Source organism: Leopardus geoffroyi, chromosome B2 (assembly GCF_018350155.1).
Source record: "Leopardus geoffroyi isolate Oge1 chromosome B2, O.geoffroyi_Oge1_pat1.0, whole genome shotgun sequence".
Classification (NCBI taxonomy): domain Eukaryota; kingdom Metazoa; phylum Chordata; class Mammalia; order Carnivora; family Felidae; genus Leopardus; species Leopardus geoffroyi.
The window spans coordinates 37769737-37789198 of record NC_059332.1 but is presented as its reverse complement, the minus strand read 5'-3'; the positions used below and the strand labels follow the sequence as shown (position 1 = coordinate 37789198).

The 19462-nt window shown below is 55.2% G+C and overlaps 1 protein-coding gene across 1 annotated transcript in view; it reads left to right on the top strand.

Moving 5' to 3' along the window:
* Positions 1–15492, top strand: part of KCNK5 (potassium two pore domain channel subfamily K member 5) — a 38168-nt gene extending 22676 nt beyond the window's left edge. The window contains exons 2-5 of the mRNA XM_045498075.1: positions 8703–8814; positions 9980–10146; positions 10416–10584; positions 12760–15492. Of these exons, the coding sequence (XP_045354031.1) occupies positions 8703–8814; positions 9980–10146; positions 10416–10584; positions 12760–13625 (1314 nt within the window). The 3' untranslated portion in view covers positions 13626–15492. The remainder of the gene's footprint in view (positions 1–8702; positions 8815–9979; positions 10147–10415; positions 10585–12759) is intronic.
* The last annotated feature ends 3970 nt before the right edge of the window (positions 15493–19462 follow it).

Sequence of the window (19462 nt, the reverse complement as noted above, 5' to 3'; positions counted from 1 at the left end):
GGATTGGGGATTTGGGAAGTGCTGAACTGGGCCCAAAAGTCATGATTCTGGGCAGAGGAAATTATGCATTGTACAGGCAGGGGGACCCCGGGAGTCCTAGACCAACCTCTTCATTTTACAGAGAAGGAAGTGGACAGAGGTCCAGGGTTCCAGGAAGATCTCAGCAAGTGGCTGGCAGAGTAGAGCTGGACCTGGGTCCTCAGCCCTATTGCCTAGCCTACCAACCTAGCATTCCAGCCACGTGTCCAACAATTCATCTTTCCTTCTTTCCTCTAAAAACATAATAAATACTCCATGGGTGGGCACTGGCACAAATCTGAAAGTTACAGGTAAGCAAAAAAGAAGTTAACAAAGTCCATACCGCAATAGCTGAGGTCTGGTCTCAACTGAGATGCGGTGTGGCCCTGCCCCCTTGGGTCCCTGCACCTGCCACAGACACCTGCTTCTTCCCCGGGAGCGATAGGGCCTGCAGCTGGCACAGATATCAGGGTGGCACCGCCTGGCCCTCGTCAGTACCCCGTTCATAAGGTGCGCCTGCCTTCCCAGCCACACCCTGGTCACCTGGGCTGAGGGGAGAGGCCAGTGAGAATGCCCAGGGGCAGGGAGGTGGAGGCTTGGAGCCTGGCGTCCACGCCCATCACCCCACACTAGGCAGTGAGTGTCTGCACGTCAGAATCCCCCGTGGGGTTTGTTCACTACCCAGGTCAACTACACAGAACACTTGCCAGGGGGCCCAGGCACTGTAGTTATTTAACGCCCCCCTCCCCGCCCCCCGCCCCACCCCGGGAGGGGGTTGTGTTGGGCAGCCTGGACTGAGAGCCACTGCCTCAATGACTGTGTGGTATCTAAGGCCCCTGAGCCTCAGTTTCCTCATCTAAAAACAAGCCCAGCACCCTCTCCGCCATCCCCAGTTAGGGAAAGCTTGAGAAGTCAAGTCAGTCTGAGCGGTGCAGAGGGACAGAGGATGGAGATAATCGAGGGCTTAACTTTAGTCTTCCACTCTCTAATTGGTTTTAGGAATAAGATAGTTAACAGGTGCTCACCTTCCGGCCGGGGCACTTTCACTCTGCCAGCAGTCCCAGAAAGGACTGTCTGATGGAGGACTGGCCCGCAGCTGGACAGACGAGGCGTTCCCCACTAGCCCCCCACATCCCCACTCCCGTTTCTCAAACTGCTCTAGGGAGTCCCCACGCAGGCTCTGGGGTCCCCCTCCCCTCCTCCCTTTATCTGTTCATTAGTTCAGGTGTTAAAGGATTTGATAAACATTGTTGTAAACAAGTCCATACTGCAAATACTTGCTTGGAAAGTGCCTGAGGTAGGTTTACTAATCTCCACTTGATGTCAGTCCTGTTCACAACACTCCCCCTGGGCCTCCACTTCCCCCCCGCCCCAGCCCCCTGTTCAGAGGGTTGTTAGACTAGATGGACATATGGACAGACAGGGACACGCAGGGAGAGGCCAGCAGGGGCTGGGTGGTAGGTGGGTGCTGTGAGTCCGGGGGCAGCTGGGCGGGGAGCTGGGGCCAGGGTTCAGACAGGCTGCCTAGGCCCCAGCCTCAGCCCCTCCTGGCGGGCACAGTGGGGGTCGCAGTGTGTGGCATGTTTCTCACCCCCAACTCACACCTTCCCACAGTCTGCTTGCCTTGCTTGGGTGCTTAGGAAACTGGCCAGGATGACTGGGAGCCTCTGGGTGGCAGAGATCAGGAGAGATGAGCCTTCTGAGGGATGGAACAGGGCATCTTGGGCGAGCCTCTGTTTCCCCTGCCAGGGAGAGCTCTAACACACACCCGCGTTCCCCAGGTTCTCTGGCTGCAGCTGATCCCGCCCCCCTTGTGAGTTGTTTTGGTCCCCCTTGGTGTTGGAGAAGTCCCCCTGTGCCCTGAGGAAGCTGACTGACTGCTCAGACTGACAAAGGAAGCTTTCACTGTTAGAATAGGAAGAGATGGGAAAAGGCTGCAGGTGTGAGGGAGCTTGGGGTCAGTGTCGCCTGTTCTCACCCAGGCCTGTCCTCCAGGTGCAGGGAAGTTAACCCCTTGCCCTTTGATTTAACCTTGGGGACGAGGGGTCTTTCCCCCTGGGTCTCAGATCCTCTTAGGGTTTGGTTTCCTCACGGACCCACATGACAAGTCACAGTGCAGATTGCAGGTGAGTTTATTCAGTGCTTACGATGATGTCCTGCACGCAAAAAGCGTATGTTCAGGAGACGGGTTATTCTTAGCACATGGAGAAACTGAGGCTGATAGGCTAAGTTATTTACCAAGAGACTTGATGTCAGCCATTGGGAGCCCTCTGCCTCCCGACATGAAGGCTGAGCCACAGAGAGCCTGCTAGTAAGTGTTTCTACCAGGGTTCACTTCTATCTTCCCTCTCCTCTCTCTGCTCACCTGCTGCCCCCAGGACAGTTTCCAAAGGGGACTGCCTCCCCTTCCTGCAGAAAGGACAGTCCTTCAGTCTCCCCAGGGATTCTCCCAGCTCTGCCATCCTGGCCTTGGCCGAGGGGGCTTTCATCTGTCTCCCGCACCTCACCCCTTCCCCAGCCCTCTGCCCCCTCTCAGAGTCTAGCAATCACTGCCCTTCACCCCACCCTCAGTGCCAGCTGGAGGCTGGTGGTTTCAGTGGTGTCTGCAGCCAGCCCTTGGCCCTGCCAGCCCCCGCTCTTGCTGGGGTCTGACTCTGCTTCCCTCTCTCTTGCCAGGTTCAGGCCTCCACCTTGTTGCTGCTGAATTTAGTTGAAACCCAGCTGCAGAGCAATACTGGGAAGGTGTTGCAGGGAGACCCCTGGGGGATGAGTCAGTCCAGACCAGAGAATATACACTCATTGAAGATCATTTACTCACCCATGTAACCAGCACCTTCGACGTGCCAGGCAGTGTCCTAGGTTCTGGGAATACAGCAGTAGAAAAGAAAACAAAAGCCCTGTCTTCATGGAGCTTATGTTCTAGGGGAGTCTGCATTCCTGCAGATTTCTCTCGAATTTGCTTGGGAAGTTGTGTTTCAGACACCTGGCTCCAGTCCTTGTAGCTAAGAAGCCCACCCTGAATCCCCTGCTCCCCTCTCCCCATCTGTAGGTAGCATGGGGTGGGGGCGTTAAGAGCCAGACCGCCTGAGTTCACTCCTCAGCTCCACCACAGACAAGCTGTGTGACCTTGGGCCACTTACTTAATTAGCCTCATTGTCCTCATCTGTAATTGGGGGCAACAGCACCGGCGCTTTAGGCTTGTAAAGATTCAGGAAGCTGAGTGATTTAAAGGGCTTGGTTGGTGTCAATCATATAACCGCTCAAAATCCACTGCTATCCAGATATCAACTGTTCTAATCTGTTTAATAAGGATTAATAGACCGTGCCCCCCTCACAAGGGGGCTGGGAGGGCCAGGCGGATGATAAAAGTCCTTTCTACCCTGTGCTGAGCACCATGCCTGTGTGGCTGGCAGCTTTATTTCACCTTCCAGGCCAGAGGCCCCCAGCGCCTGAAATGGAACCGCAGCCAGGGTCTGGTCAAGGACTCTTGGCCTGCGGGCCTCCAGCGGTGTGTGGATCCAGTGGAGGCTGGCCTCAGCGGGGAGCCTTAAGGCTGCGTCCTGCATAATGGGAAAGAGCTCTGTGATCCACCCCTGAGTCTGCCTGGGAGCTAGAGGCCAGGTGGGGAGTAGCTCCGTGAGCGCCAGATAGCTGCCATCCCCACCCCACCGCAGGAGGGTGCGCGTGGGGCAAGCCGGCTGGCTCTCAGCCCCACCTGCCTGTGTGTGAAGGTGGGCTTCGTGTCCCGAGCCCTGGAACTGGCCCGCTCAGCAGGATGAATCTCTCCAGGAAGGGGAGGCCTGGCAGCTGCCTCTGCCTGGGAAACCCCAGATCCCGGGGGATGAGGAGCTGTACGGGAACCGTATTTCTCGGACAGCGAGAGCTCAGGAGGGTGGGGTCAGGGCAGCTGGTTGCCTGAAGCCAAGGCAAGGGCATGTGGCCTCCCTGGAGGCCGGGCTAGAATGCCGAGCTCGGGTCAGAGTGGATGGACTGGTTTTAGGGCACTGTTTTTTCAGCTGGTGCGAAGGGGTGGAAGTATGCACTGGCCTCCTTCCTGTGGCCTCTGTGGGAGGGGGGGCAGGATAACCACGTCTAGCCAGGGCTCTCCTGGCTTCGTGCTTTTAGCATTCTGACCTTAGGCTACTTAGTTAACCTCTCCAAGCCTTACACTTTCATTTGCAAAATGGAAAAAATTACGTATCTTCCCAGCAGGATTCTGTCCTCATTAAGTAAGCTAAAGGCAGTAAAGTGTTAGCACAATACTCAGTCCATCAGTGCATAGTAAGCCCTCAGTAAATCACAGCTGCTTTGTTAGGGGGGGAGACCCAGAAGGGAGCTCGATCCCTTCCCCAAACAAATGCTAGGCCCGGGCTGTGTGCAGTATCCCTTCTCCCATCACTCTCCAGGGTCATGTGGAAAATGAAAATATTGTCTTGTGTGAATTAGGGAGCCAAGTTAAAGAATCCTGTGAGTGAACAGGGGCCACCTCCTCCTGCTAGAGCTGTTTGCCTAACCCTGGAGACAGTTCGCCACGTCCATTGTGGTGTCAGCCTGGCTCCCCCGTGCCACTCTCCCTAACCCAGGGATGGCCTGGATCTTGGGTCAGGCCCTTTGTTCTGGGAGACTGCCCCCTGCATTCGGTACGACCCTGACCATCACCATGGAGTTGCCCCTGCCAGAGCCACAGCTGTACATGGTGGGAACAGGAAGCAGGCCCCCAAGTCCACATCTGGACTTCTGCCCCTCCCCCAAGCCTCACTTCCCCCACCTGTCGAGGGACACCTGGCAGGGTCACAGGAACAACCAGTTAGGTAATATGTGTATATACACCCCAGCAAGGGGTGTTTGCCACTCAGCAGCACTAATAGCCTTCTTCCCACTCCAGCATTGTGATGGAGCCAAGCTGATTCTCAGGCCAGCTGCTTGGTGGCCGTGGGCAGAGAGGAGGCAACAGCAAGGAGTGCTGTGGGTGCCTAGGGGCTGGTAGAGCAGAGAAGAGGGGAGGAGGAGTCCCACTGACTTGTAACCAGAACCTAGCCCAGCCACGCGTAACCTCTCTCAGCCTGTTTCGTGACCTCACCAGTGGGCAGAACTGCCACCATTGGATTGCTGTAAGGGCTAGTGGTGCTTCTAGCCCTGGGGACATTGGGAGCCTCAGAATGCCCCCTTCGCTGCCCCTCTCTGGGTGACCACGGAGAGATAATAGAGGTCTTCGGAAAAGTGCTTGGGGCTGTGGCTCCCTGATAACCCAGGGCTGGAGGCCGAGGCTGCAAGGCTATGCCCCAAAGGGCATAGGATTGGCAGAGGGAAAGCAGGAAACCCAGTTTTTCTGCTGCAGAGCTCCCAACCGTAATGCCCTCTTTGGTTACCCTGTTTGACACTTTGGTTTTTTTTTTTAATTAATTAATTATTATTTATTTTTTTTTTTTTTGAGAGAGAGAGAGAGAGAGAGAGAGAGAGGGAGAGAGCATGAGTAAAGGAGAGGGGCAGAGAGAGAGAAAGAGAATCTCAAGCAGGCTCTACAAAGCATGGAAACCAATGTGTGGGGCTCCATCCCATGACCCTAGATGACTTGAGCCGAAACTAAGAGTTGGATGCTCAACCAACTGAGCCACTCAGACACCCCTGTTTTGCCACTGTTATGTTTGGTGTCTCCTTAGTACTTACTAATGATTCCCAAATCACAGATTGCCTTCGGAAAGCCAGTGTTCCTCAGCGGAAGCAGTGTTGGCATTGTGGGTTGGGCTGTCTTGTGAGTCGCTGGACATCTAGCCCCATCCCCCACTAGAATAGATGGGGGGGGCCAACAGGGACTCGGTCTCCTCAATGTGCTGTCCATGGTGCCTGGAACAGTGGCTGGCAAGATAACACTCCCCACTTAGGCAGCATTTCCAGACACTTCCAGAAGGTGCTCCCGCCCAGTTGGGAACCCTTGTTTCCAGTCACACCATCAGCATCCCTGATGTGCTGTGGTCACCCTTGCTCTCAACACTTTCTATTATCAGAAGTGGATTACTGCCAAGAGCAGTCCATTCTGAGGTAGCTCACTATCCAAAAAAGCCACTCTCCTCTTCCTTGGGTAATAGATCATGTGAGGTCAGGCACCCACAGTGGAACAGAGTTCCCCATGTGTGACCCAGCCCTCGATAGATAAGATGTTGACACTGTCTGAGATTGTGTTGACTTTTCTTTCAGCAGCCACCCTCGTGTTTGTTAGTTTGTGGTCAGCTGAAACCCAAGGACTTCTCATTTCACGCCTATACTGGCCTTTTCTAACCCAAAGTGTATGACATGAAAAACGTAAAAGATGGTCATATCTTGTTAGTTTGGGCCCATTTTTCCAGTCCAGATGATTTTTGAGTTCCAGACTGCCATTGCAGTGTGTTAATAACTCTTCCCACCCTGGCCTTGTCTGCAGTTTTGCATCCTTTGCAGAGGAGATTGGGCAGCCATCTATGTATCTGTTTTCTGTGTTGTTGATTAAAATATCGAAGAGGCCAGGCCTTTGGCATGATCATGGAGACCTCAGGCCAGGTCGATAAAGATCAAGACCTCCTGGCTGTTTATCTGCCTTTAAAGGGATCCAAATTAATCCCAGCTCTGCCCTACATTTCTCTGTCTTGTCCACATGAATATCTTTAAGCTCATCTGTTCGGCTGCCTTGTTGAAATCTAGATTTACCGCATTCCACCCAACTTCAAGGGTTTGCAACCCCTTTGGAGCAGGAGATGCACTTAGCTGAGCGTGACTCATTCTTGATGAACCTGCGCTAGCTTCTGGTACCCACCAGTTCCTCTTCTGATTGTGCCAAACTTGCTGCTGTCCCCATTTAGACATCTGTAAGAGTTCTGGTTTGAGTGTCTAGAACCCACCCCTTTTGTTTGTGCGAGAATAGGGACAGCTTTCGTGTTCCTGAGACTCCATGGGGAATGAGCAGAGATGGCGCCCTGATGGCATCGCTCCCTGCCAGTGGTGCAATTCCTACTTAAGCGTTCTTTTCATCTGTCAGGCTGAGCTCCCCGGCAATTACGCTTTGCCCTTTCCGCTCTACAACAAAGGCTGGGGCCAAAGGGAGCCGCCATCTGTTTGACATTAAGACACGGGACCCTGCTACATTCTCCTGCTTCGGACGTAGGTTTAATTTCTGAGAAAACCGTTCGGATGGACCTGTTGGCCCCTTAGGATCTGAATGCGCTGGTACTCTCACGTGGAGGGGGCCCTGCTGGCTAGACAGCCAGCTCTCTGAGCGAAGGGTTGCAGGCAGCCTGCGGCCTTTCTGCTTTGCCACTGCACGGCCTGCAGAGAGATGCTCTGGAAGCGCCGTTGAGGAGGCAGGGCAGCGAGTGGTGTGGTTTGATGGCCTGTCAGACGGGCATGTCATCATGGAAAATTCTTCATGGGATCTGCAGATCCGTTTACACGGGCCTGCTGCTGCTCCCAACTGCTCATTCCTTCTCAACAGCCCCAGCCCCTCCCTGGTTTCCCACCGGACTTCAGTCACACTGTGGTGGGTTACAACTCTGGGCTTTCCGTCTGCCTCGCTCTTCTTCTGCCTCCCCTCGGTCCCAGGCTTGAGGTTTATAGGGAATTTGGCTGAGTTCCCGGTCTCTGGATTGGGTGGCCCACCTGGGGCCCTCTTTGGGGGCAGAACTGGAACCTCCCAGGTTTAAATGCTGGGCCCTTCTGTGAGCCTCCTTCTGGGGTCCACACCCTGTCATCTGCAAGTTGGGGTGAATGGTGGCAGGACTGAAGGAAGGGCTAGAGGCAGTCTGTGGTCGGCCAGAACAGGTTTGGCAGCTATCAGTGTTCCTGGAATAGATAAGACTTCTTCTGGGGCCACCAGTGGACTTCCCCAGGTGGCCTCTCACCTGCTGCCCACAGTTGCTGGGAGTCCTGTGGGGACTGGTAGCAGGATTTTGAGTCACCTTGAAATGTGCACACCACCTTTGATGATCTGTCCTGGACCAGACCTTGAAATTGCTTGGCCCAGGGCAGAGATAGGGAGCCAGAGAAGGGAAGGAATGGGGAGTCTGTAGGGGAAGAGGGTAGAGTCCCAAGCATGGGGAAAAGGAAGCTAGCTGATTCGTACACCCTGAGACAATAGATCCAAGAGAGCCCTGAGCTGAGGTGAAGGGTATATGAGGGTTCCTCCCAGGTCTATCCTGCAGTAGAACGCTTCTCTGTGGAGGGCTGTGGAGGGCTGGGTAGGGTGTAGGCATCCTCCTGCGTGTCTGAATCACATGTGCCTTCTTCGAGGCAGAATAGCCTAGCACAGTAGCTCTCTAAGTGTGGACTCTGGACCACTACCACCAGCATCACCTGGAAACTCATTTGAAATGCAGATTCTCAGACCCCCTTCCCAGACCCACTGAATCAAACTCTGGAGGTGGGGCCCAGCAGTCTGTATTTGACAAGCTCTCCGGGTGATGCTGGTGCACACAAGTAAGGTTGAGAAGCACTGGCTCAGTGAGAGAATGGACTTTAGAGACAGACTGCTTGACCAGCTGTGTGACCATGGGCACATCACTTAACCTCTCTGATCCTCTATAAAATATTTCATCACCTAATAAATTGGAGACAGTAACTGCCACCTTATTATTGTGATGATTACGAATGCTTACGGAGTTATGTACAGTGCTGTCACTTAGAAAGCATTAAGAGTCAGTCTGTGTCTCTCTTTTTAGGTAGTATCTGATGCTGCAGGACAGGGCGTGGCCATTACAGGGAATCAGACCTTCAATAACTGGAATTGGCCCAATGCAATGATTTTTGCAGCTACAGTCATCACTACCATTGGTAAGTCTTCTGGGACCTTCAGGATAGCCACTGCCATGCCCTAGCTCCACGGAACCTTGTAAAAATCCAGCTCTGGTCCCATGGCCTTGTTGCATTGTGCTCTTTTAACACTTTCCTAGGCATTTAGTCAGTCATTGGTGATGGGCCACGCTTGAGAGATTGTTTTCCAGGAGTCCTCACCTGGGCTCTTGGAGCAGAAACGACACAGCCCAATAGCCAGGGCCATGCAGGAGGTTGAACAGGTTGCTCACTGCACAAACCCAGCCCATGCTTGCCTGCCAGGCTGGGTATTTTGATATTCTGTGGCTTCATAACCGACCACCCCAGAGGTTAGTGGCTTAAAACACAACTTATTATTCGCTTTTGCCATTCTGTGCGTTGCCTGGGTTCAGCTGGTTGGTTCTTGCTTGAGGTATGTAATGGCGGAGGCAGTCCTTGTGAGACTGGAGTCAGCCAAAAGCACTACTGGCTAGACATCCAGGACGGCTTCGTCCACTGCACATTTGATAGTTGACACTGGCTGCTGGCTGAGAGCACGGCTGGGGGTGAAAATGCACTGGCTTGGGCAGCTCACAGTATGGCAGCTGGGTTCCAAGAAGGAGAATCCCCAAAGTGAGCATTGTAGGACATCACGGGGAGAAGTAAGAGGGCTTCTTAGACCTAGCCCACCGGGCATCACCTGCGCTGCATTCTCCGGTCAAGCCAGACACTGATGTCCAGATTCCAAGGGAGGGGATTAGATGCCAGCCTGCCGTGAGCAGCAGCACAGGCTTGCACAGGAAAGGGAGGGATTAAGAATGGTCTACCACGGTGCCCCCGGGGTGTCTCCCCAGAGAAGGCTGTTTGTAATTTGCACGGGGGTGCCATATGGACTAGTGGAAGGTTTACTGATGGTGAAAGCTTTGTCCACCAGGGAGCTCCCAATCTGATGGAGGACACATAGCCCATGCTATCACACTTGCTCTGTAAATGCTCATGATCGTAGTGTGATCAAGTGAAGTTTCATTTCTTAGGTCCTGATGTTAGATCAATATCAAGTGATCTTAGGGAATGTGGGTGTGTGGATGTGAGTATGGGTATGTGATAGAGGCAGGGGCCAACGCTGGATCTGGGTCTGTCACCCCTGCTGTGGCTCTCTGTGCCTCACTCTCCTCTCCTTCCTCAGGCTATGGCAATGTGGCCCCCAAGACCCCTGCTGGGCGCCTCTTCTGTGTCTTCTATGGTCTCTTCGGGGTGCCGCTCTGCCTGACGTGGATCAGCGCCCTGGGCAAGTTCTTCGGGGGACGTGCCAAGAGGCTGGGCCAGTTCCTCACCAGGAGAGGCGTGAGCCTGGTATGTCTCCAAACCCTAGGTGCCGGGCAGCACTGGGGGGACCCTGGCAGGGGACGGACGGGAGGATGGGGAAGACCAAGAATGAGCAGAGGTGCCAGGGCAGATGGCAAGAGGGCAGTCCCAGGGCCCCCTGTCCTGTGAGTGAGGCCGGGAGCGATGCTGCTTGCCCTCTCCTGGGTGGTAAGCCTACTCCGTGGCCTCCTGGGTGCCCCTGCTGGGCTTCCCCATCTCCGCCATGGTCTGACTTGGTCTCCCCACCACCCCGTCAGCGGAAGGCGCAGATCACTTGCACAGCCATCTTCATTGTGTGGGGCGTCCTGGTCCACCTGGTGATCCCGCCCTTCGTGTTCATGGTGACTGAGGAGTGGGACTACATCGAGGGCCTCTACTATTCCTTCATCACCATCTCCACCATCGGCTTTGGTGACTTCGTGGCCGGTGAGTCCTGCCCTTTTCCCCTTGCGTCTGCCTCCTTGCCTTCTCTTTCTCTGCTTCTCCTCCACCTGCAATTCAGCTGATCTTTCCTGGGGCCCCAGTAGGTGTTCAGTGTCCTGGGCAGCCCCCCCACCCCCCAGAAAGGGGTCCTTATCCCTCCCTGCCTGATGCAAGAGGAGTAAATGCAGAAGCCTCTTCTGTTTCCCTGTCTTTCTTGGGTCCTGGCTTTTGGGGCTTCCTCTCCCTCTGTTCTCCCCTATCTCCTAGGCCTAGGTTCACTAGGGGCTCCGGGTAGGGCCTGGCCCCTGAGGGGTTTGTGCCTGTGACCCAGAAAGCCCTAAAGCCAAGCCAGGAACCCCCTTCCTGTTACAGAGCTGCCGGCTTCCAACTGTCAGAGGAGCGGAGGGTGCTGTTCTAGAGGCTTGGCTCACAGGCCCGAAACTTTGCTCTTGCCACAGGCAGTTTAAAGACAAGAGAGGCCTTCTCCTAAGCTGCCCCACCCCCTGGGGCCGGGACATTCCCCTCCCACTCCTCCCTACTTAATCCAGCAGGTGATAAAATTCTTTGGCTCCAACCTCTCACAGACTTGTGCTTGTGGCCTGTACAGCATCTTGGCCCTTCACCTTCTTGCCCCTGTTTGGCTGCATTGACCCAGCGTTTCTTCCCTTGATGCCTGCTGCCCTGCCCACTGACCCCAACCTTGCTCCAGGGGCCTCTGGTCTCCCCCCGCCCCCTTCCTAGGGGGCAGGAGCAGGTCACTTACCCTTCTGCTTCATTGTAAAGGGAGACTCAGAATGCTAGGGCGGGGGTGGGGTAGGGGTGGGTGGCTGAGTGGTGGGAGGAACAGGAAAGATGCCTGAACACTCTACTGACCTCGGCAGATCAGGGCCTGCTGTCTTGATAGATAAATTTAGATGGAGGCACAGTCCTGTCATTGTCTAAGGGACCCTGGACAGGCAAGAAAGTAGGGTCCTGGGAAAGTAGGGTGTATTTAGTCATCCTTTCTCAGCTCCAGCATGACTCCAAACCTCTGCCTCAGTTTCCTTATCTGTAAATGGATTAAAAAAAAAATAGCACCTACCTAATAGGGTGGTAGAAAATCGTATGTGTGTAGAGGCTAGGACCCAGCAATGTTAGCATGTCCCTGGTTGTCATCTTGGACCAAGAGCCCTGAGCAAGGTTGATAGCATCCCTCAAAAACACCTCTTATCTGCCAGGCAGACACAGCACCTGTCTTCAGGGACCTGATTTGATGAGGGTAGTATAGGCCTTGCCCTGCAGGAGCCCCACTTCCCCTGGAGGAAGTGGGAGGAAGCCCCCTTCCCCTAGTCCCTTTTCCAAGTTGCTCCCAATTGGCGGGAGGGGGGTGGGGAGTGGCAAGATACCTAATAATACAGATCAATATGCCTAGAAGCGAAAGTTGAAAATCTCAGATAATCCTGGAGTGTAGGAACTCAATCAGAGCTGTGTAGGATGACCCGGGAGGACTGCCTGGAGCAGTGTCAAGAGCCTGGCCTGTGAGGAGGAGGATGTGGAGTAGGCAGAGCCCTCCAGACCATGGGAAGAGCCAGTCTGAAGAGGGCAGAAACAGGAAGTCAGGGGGCAGCCAGACCCCCCTGAAGGAGAATCAAGGCTGCCTCAGTTCCTGCTGAGGCCAGTGCATATGGACCTCTTGGCCCGACCTCCAGCCCCATGCATATTAAGCCAGTGGGTCCATCCCCAGCAGTGGAGATGCCAGCTACTGTCTCATGTAATTTCCATCCTGGTTTTAACTGAAGCAGAACATACACGCCCCCAGAAGCGTACAGAACCGCTAGATGTGGTACAACGAATAATCGAACGGCAAACCTTCATGAACTCTCTCCTGATCTGCATGTTGGCTGTGTTAATAGCCTCCCCAATACCTTGGCCTTTGAACCTACCTTGCCCTAGGGAACCACTCTCCCGACTTTCGACAGTTGAATTGAGGCTCAGGCAGATTAGGGACTAAGATGGGGACATGAGTGACTGAACCATCAGGATGACAGGACAGTTCAGTTGCTAGTCCTTCCTGTCACTGTGCCTCCCATTCTGTGTTCTGACACTGTGCCTGCTCTCAGAGAACACGGCTTTGGCCTTAACGTGTCTCCAGGTCCCTGCCGACGCTCTTCTGACCTGGGTTTCCTGTCCTGTCCGCAGGTGTGAACCCCAGCGCCAACTACCATGCCCTGTACCGCTACTTTGTGGAGCTCTGGATCTACCTGGGGCTGGCCTGGCTGTCCCTCTTTGTCAACTGGAAGGTGAGCATGTTTGTGGAGGTCCATAAGGCCATCAAGAAACGGCGGCGGCGGAGGAAGGAGTCCTTTGAGAGCTCTCCACACTCCAAAAAGGCCCTACAGATAGCCGGGAGCACAGCATCCAAAGACATCAACATCTTCAGTTTTCTATCCAAAAAGGAGGAGACCTACAATGACCTCATCAAGCAGATTGGGAAGAAGGGAATGAAGACGAACGGGACTGGGGAGAGGGTCCCAGCAGTGGGGCTGGGGCCTCAGGGGGGTGGGCTGCCAGCCCTCCCCACCTCCCTGGCCCCCCTGGTGGTTTACTCCAAGAACCGGGTGCCCAGCTTAGAAGAGGTGTCTCAGACGCTAAGGAACAAAGGCCATGTGTCACGGCCCCTCAGTGAGGAGGTTGGGGCGGGGCCCCCCAAGGATGGCTCCCTGACCCCTGAAGTGTTCATTAACCAGTTGGATCGAATCAGCGAGGAGGGGGAGCCATGGGATGCCCAGGACTACCACCCACTCATCTTCCAGAATGTCAACATCACCTTTACAAATGAGGAAGCCGGCCTCTCAGATGAAGAGACGTCCAAGTCCTCGATAGAGGACAACCTGGCAGGGGAGGAGAGGCCCCAGGAGGGGGCCGAGGCCGAAGTGCCCCTGAACCTGGGCGAGTTCCCCTCGTCTGATGAGTCCACCTTCACCAGCACCGAGTCTGAACTCTCCGTGCCTTACGAACAGCTTGTGAACGAGTATAATAAGTCAGACTGCCCCAGAGGCACATGAGGCAGGGCCGGCTCCCCACCCCACCTTCGATGGCTTCCGTTTCCCTCATCCTAGGGCGTCCTACTCTGGCCCCTGGTGGGGGGGCAGCCCTGGAACTGGGAGTGGGGGGCCAGGGGCCTTCCTCACCTTCCATCCCCTGCAGCTAGATGCTACTGGCAAACATAGCATGTGCCCAGGACAGGGCCTCTGTTCTTCGGTTGAATGGGCACCCTGGCAGTGGGAGGCATCTGTCCTGAGCATGGCTGGTAATTTTGATGGTTCAGTGACCTGTGTGGGCTGGCAGGTGACCCTCAAGGAGGCCTGCACCTGCATGGGTCTTCGTGCGTCATTCGGTTGAAAATGTCACACGGTTCTCTTAGGCCGGGGGCCTCGGCTGTTTGAGTTCACCAGTGTTAATGAGCTCCTGTGAGCCCAGCACTGAGTCAGGTATTTCAGAAAAGAGGCAGGGGAGGGCATTGTGAGACCCGGGTCCTGCCTTTGAAGGAGGGACGGCTGTGGTGTTGGGGGTGCTGAGCACTTCAGCTCTTCAGCAGTAGTGGGGCCCTGTGTGGGGCACATGTGTGACCATCCCCCAGGCCCTCCTCGTCTGCCTGTCAGGCCTCTACTGCAATCTCAGTAGGGAAGAGGCACCCAGGGGAAGGGAGAGAGGAGATACTGGGCAGGTGCTGAAACACTCCTCTGATATAAGGGCCTGGGATCAAGCTCTGAGTGTGGCCCAGGGTCTTGTCACTGTGCTCGGACCAAGCCCCCCCCCCCCCCCCGCCTCCCGCCCCAACCCAGAGCCCAGTTCCCTGATGCAGACACCCTTTGGCCAAGCAGTGACAGACGTCGGCTTTCTCTCTCCCCAGGAACGTTGGGGGAAGAGGGTGGCAGTAGCCAGGGAGCTGCAGGAGGAAGCTCACCTCTGGCCCCAGCCTCCCCGTCTGGCTGGCTCCTCATCCCCTGTGCCCAGAACAAGGACCTCATGGCTCCCTGGCCCTCCTGGCCCCGTGGTGGTGGGGGGGAGGGGGGGGGCGGGGGGGGAGGTAAGTTGCTCTTGGCTTACAAGCGGGAATGGCCAAATATGTGAATCGGCTCCTTCCTACAGCCACGGTTTACCATTTGTGTGTGCGTGTGTGTAAGTGTGTTTAAGAAAGAAAGGACTGGGGACAGGGGGAGCAAAAGATAATGTGAAACTGTGCACAGACCCTCTCTGGTGAGGGGCCGGCAAAGTTCTCTGTGATGCACACCTGAGGGCCGGCCCTCTCTGCCCTGCGTATTCTGTTGTTTTTAAATAAACTGCTGTTTTTATATACCTGGCACCTGTTGGCTTCAGAGCCAGAGGGGAGAGGAGGTGAACGAGCAGGGTCCCAATGACTGGGATGTTACATGTTCACCCTTCTGCCCCCAACTCAGCTGGGCCTTTCTTGGTGACCTCAGCCAAGGTCATGCTGTCAAGAGTCCCCACGTGGAGAGGGCGCCAAGGCACCCATAAGCGCGTGAGCAGCACATTTGGGGGAGAGGCATCTGTCACAGGCGCCTGAGGCCGGCCAGGAGGTGAGTGATCACCCTTGGCCCAAACACTCTCTCAGCCCCCCGCCCAGTATTGTGGGGCTGGACCCCACCCCCCAACATGTGAAGACGGTGATGGGCCTGCGTGTCCACACCCGCATTCATCCCGTGACCCAGGGCTATTCTGGCTGGGCAACTGGGTGAGAAGGAGTGGCCTTCGGTGTTTCTGTGAATGTTTTAATGAGTTCATCTTTGTTTCCTTGCCCCACCTTGCCGGGGTGTCCCTGGCTGTCCTGGAATCACACTGTGTGTACATACTGGCAATGATGTCAAATGTAATTTATTTTAACCTTTTTACAATAAAGCCTGAGATGGATGGGCCAGTCTGGTGTGTGCTATGTCAGGGTGGGGTGGGAGTGGGTGCTGGGCAGGGGCAAGGTGTGGGGGCAGTCTGGGAGGATTGGGGGCTCGGTGAACTGAGGACAGTGGGAGGGTCTCATTGACTACTGGGGGGAGTGTTCTGGAAGGGAGAGGAAAAGGAAAGAGGTGAGGGGGGGTGGAGGGGCAGGTTACTTAAGATGGGGTAGTCAGGGCAGGCTTCTAGGAGGAGGTGACAGTTAACAGGTCTGAATGAGGATTGGGGAGGAGCTTTGCAGAAAGTGTCCTAGAACCAGGAAGGAGTCAGGAGCCAGGGGAAAGAGGTGGGGGGATCTTGGCAAACTGTCAGCAGTCTGCCAGGCACTGTTCTGGTGCTTTATACCCCTCTATGAATGAGCTCCTTTGATGGTGCAGCAGCCCTGTGCGGTAGGTGTACATGCTGTTTTACCGGCGAGGAAACAGGTACAGAGAGGTGACTCGGGCAAGATCTCAATAGGTGGTGAGCCTGGATTCAAACCCGTGCAGCCGCGCTCCTGGGTCTGTTCCCTAGCCACCGCGATGGGAGGAGGAAGCAAGCCTGTGCTTTTGTGGCGACTGACGTCCCTGAAAGGGCTCCTGTCTCAGGAAGGTGGGACCAGCCTGGAGTTCGAGGGGTGGGCACCGGGGTCTGGAAAGAACGTGGAGGAAGGACTGACCAGGCTCAGCTGGGCATGTCTGAACCCATTTAACGAAAGGATCTGTCAGGCTTCTATGGTTCTGGGGCCCCCTAAAGCAGCACCACACAGGACATTAGTTTAACGTTTGCGTCTGTTGGGAAACATGTAAAGTTCTGTGGTTTCAGGGTAAGCCACGTTTTTCACGAAGGCATGGATGTGTTCACAGAGGGTGTTTACAATACCACCGGTTCTAGAACTACTTGATAGCATCCCTACCTCTGCCAAAACATCTCTCCACCCCTCTCCCTCTCCTTGCCTGCACCGCCCCAACCCCCGCACACAGGTCCAAGATTCTCTGGCTTTGCTTAACACCGTTCAGCTTCAGGGTAACAATTCCATCACGCTAAGTGCTACCTTTGTATATCTCGGAGCATCCCCGTGGCACAGGTTATTTGACCCCACTTGCAGCTAAGCAGATGAAGGCTCAGAGTCTGACTTTACCCGGCACAGCTTCGCACAAACAGAAGCACAAATGGAAGCCTGGGGTGGAGGTGTGGCCTTGGGCCACTGTGGCTAAGATTAGTCAGGAGCTTTCTGAGTAAAAGGTCTAGAAACAGGAAGGTGGCAACAGCTGGAGCAGAGGGTGGGGCCTGGGAGGCCCCAAGTTGCTGAGGGATCAAGAGCAGAGGCAGGGTGCCACGTGGGGAGTAGGAGTGTGGTGAGGTTTCCTGTCACCCTGTCATTGTGAGCTGCCTGGGATGGTCGGGAGAAGGCCCTGACGGGGAAATCCCTTGTTGACACCAGATTCAGAACCTGGGTCAGTGAGACCCTGATAAAGAGACCAGTACGTTCATGGGGTGCACTGCTCAACCCTGGAGGTCCACAGGGTTCTGAGGCAGACCCTCCCACTCAGTAGACCCACTCCCAGCAGCCCCAACCCCTGGCCCTCTCCTGCTCCCTCCCAGAAGCCCTCCTTGCCCTAGTGAGTGAACTGGCACTGTGCTCTCCACCTTCATTGCCTGGACTCACATTCATCTGAATGTTTATTGAGCACCTACTGTGTACCAGACACTTAGAAAACTACAGTGTATAAAATGGACAAGCTTCCCACCCCCCCCACCCCCCCACCCCCCGCCCTTGCATTCATGGAGCCTATAGACATTCCCTTTGTTCTAATTTCTGGCTATTTTTCACAGCCTGTGCTTGGTACTGACGTCCGTATCCCTCAAGGCTCTTTTCATCTTGCCTCTAATACAGACCCTCTTCCACCCGGCTGGCACTGCCACCAGCAGAGAGAACCCTGAAGTCAAATCTGACCCCCTTTCTGTCCTGTCTGAAACTCCTCTGGGCTCCCACTCCTCTTTCGTGCACCTCTCTCTCCAGCCTCCTCCTCCTCCACCCACCCCCACCTCTTTCTGGGCTCCAGCCATAGAACAGTTTCTCAAATGAGCCAGAACCGCCCCCCCCCCCCCCATCTCTGTCCACACTGTTTCAGGGATATGCCCTTCCTCTCTCCCGACTGAGTCCTAAGGTCTGGATTAAAGGGGGACATCGGTTTCTCGGGGAAGAGTTCCGCAGTTACTTGCCCCCCTTCTTGGTTCTGGCTCAGATGTTTTTCCTCTGTGCCCAGAGCACCTCTCTGGACAAGCCCACTCTCAGGGCCTGTCTCCTAGTCTCCCGCACCCGGCCCCTGACGGGGAGCCCAGAGACAGCCAGGAGTGGCTTGTACACCTTTGGATCCTTACCGCAGGACCCGGCACAAAGAAGGGCTCAGTTTTTCTGGCGTTTACTGCAAGGAGGGGTGAATGAACCAGGGTGCTGAACCCTCCCAGTGGTAATTCAGTTCCTCCTCCTGGGGTAGAAGCCAAATCAGGAGGCAGGTCTTTTCCCACAAGGGCGAGTCTCGGCTTGTCGGTGGATGATCTTGAGGGACCTTGTCCCAGGCTGTGGTGGCCCGGTGAGTCACTCAACTGTGCCAGGTCACCTCAGTCTGGCACGCAGGATGCGGACACAACACCCCTTATTTGTCCACACCCCCCTTTTGCATTCCCCCACACCTGTCTGCCCTCATGCCCCGTCATCCCCACGGTGGCCCCAGCCACCACTCATTGATGACCCGGGGGACTGGGCCTTCGCCCCAGCAGCCCCCAAGTCCCTGTGCTTCCCGGGGGAATGCCTCTGCTCACAGTGACCCCTCACCTCGGTTGCCAGCTGCCTAGTTTACAAAGCCCTTTCACATGGGTTCCTGTGGGATTGTGCAACAGCCCTGGGAGCCAGGTGCGATATTTTACAGCCCAATTTAAGGGGCTTTTTTCAAGTGAGGAAACGGAGAATCTTGGTTTGGTTTCCCAGAGGCCTCAGAGCAGAACCGGGAGATGGTTGGAGGAAGCAGCAGAAAGGGAGGGGAGATGAAGATGGGGAAAGAGCAAAAGGCAATAAAGAGGGCATTGTTGAGTGGTTCAGCTAGTTCTACTGTGGGAGATTGGGGTTCAAACCTGCTGGGATCTCCTGAAAAACCTGTCCAATACACCTCAGAACTGTCCCTCTGAAGGGGGGACATGTATCCACCCATTCCCACCCCCTTTGCTTGAGGCTGACCCCAGGGGCACTAACCCCCACCTTCCTCCCACACAGGCTGGATGTGGCAGACCGCACTGTCCAAAGATCGCCGGGACAGTGTCTCCCATCCCACATACCGGTCGGCAAAGGGACCTGGCCACTCCCCCAGCAAGAGGTGGAGTCTATTCCCTTTGCACGTGGTTGGGACGATTTTGATCAATGGAACACTGAGGAAACGACCTTCTGTGCTTTCTGAACCTACCTGTTAAGAGGCCCGGCAGCTTCCACTTTGTGCTCTTGGAGAAGCCAGCCAAAATGTTAGAAATCTACCTGGAGACCCGGTGCTGTGAAGAACCAAACTAGCCATGTGGAGAAGCCACGGGAACAGAGAATCTGCCCAGCTGAGGGGCCATCTTGGACACTCCAGCCCCTGCTGGGGCCACGTGGAACAGAGCCCAGCCATCCCCCCACACTGCATAATCACAAGCAAATAAGTGATTGGTGGTGTTTTAAGCCTCTAAGTGTTGGGGTGGTTTGTCACACAGCAGTAGATAACGGGGACACAGGGTGGGCTTGCCCTGAGCTATGCTTCTGCCAGGCTTTAGAGAAAGCTCTGAGGTGGAAAAGCAGAGGAGCAAGGCATGCTGAGGAAACACTTGGGCCGTGTGCACGGGGCTGTGCACTATGGCTGCGCTGACACCCGAGGTGGGCCGAGGGGTTGGGACGTGGGGTACAGACAATAATCTGCTACCA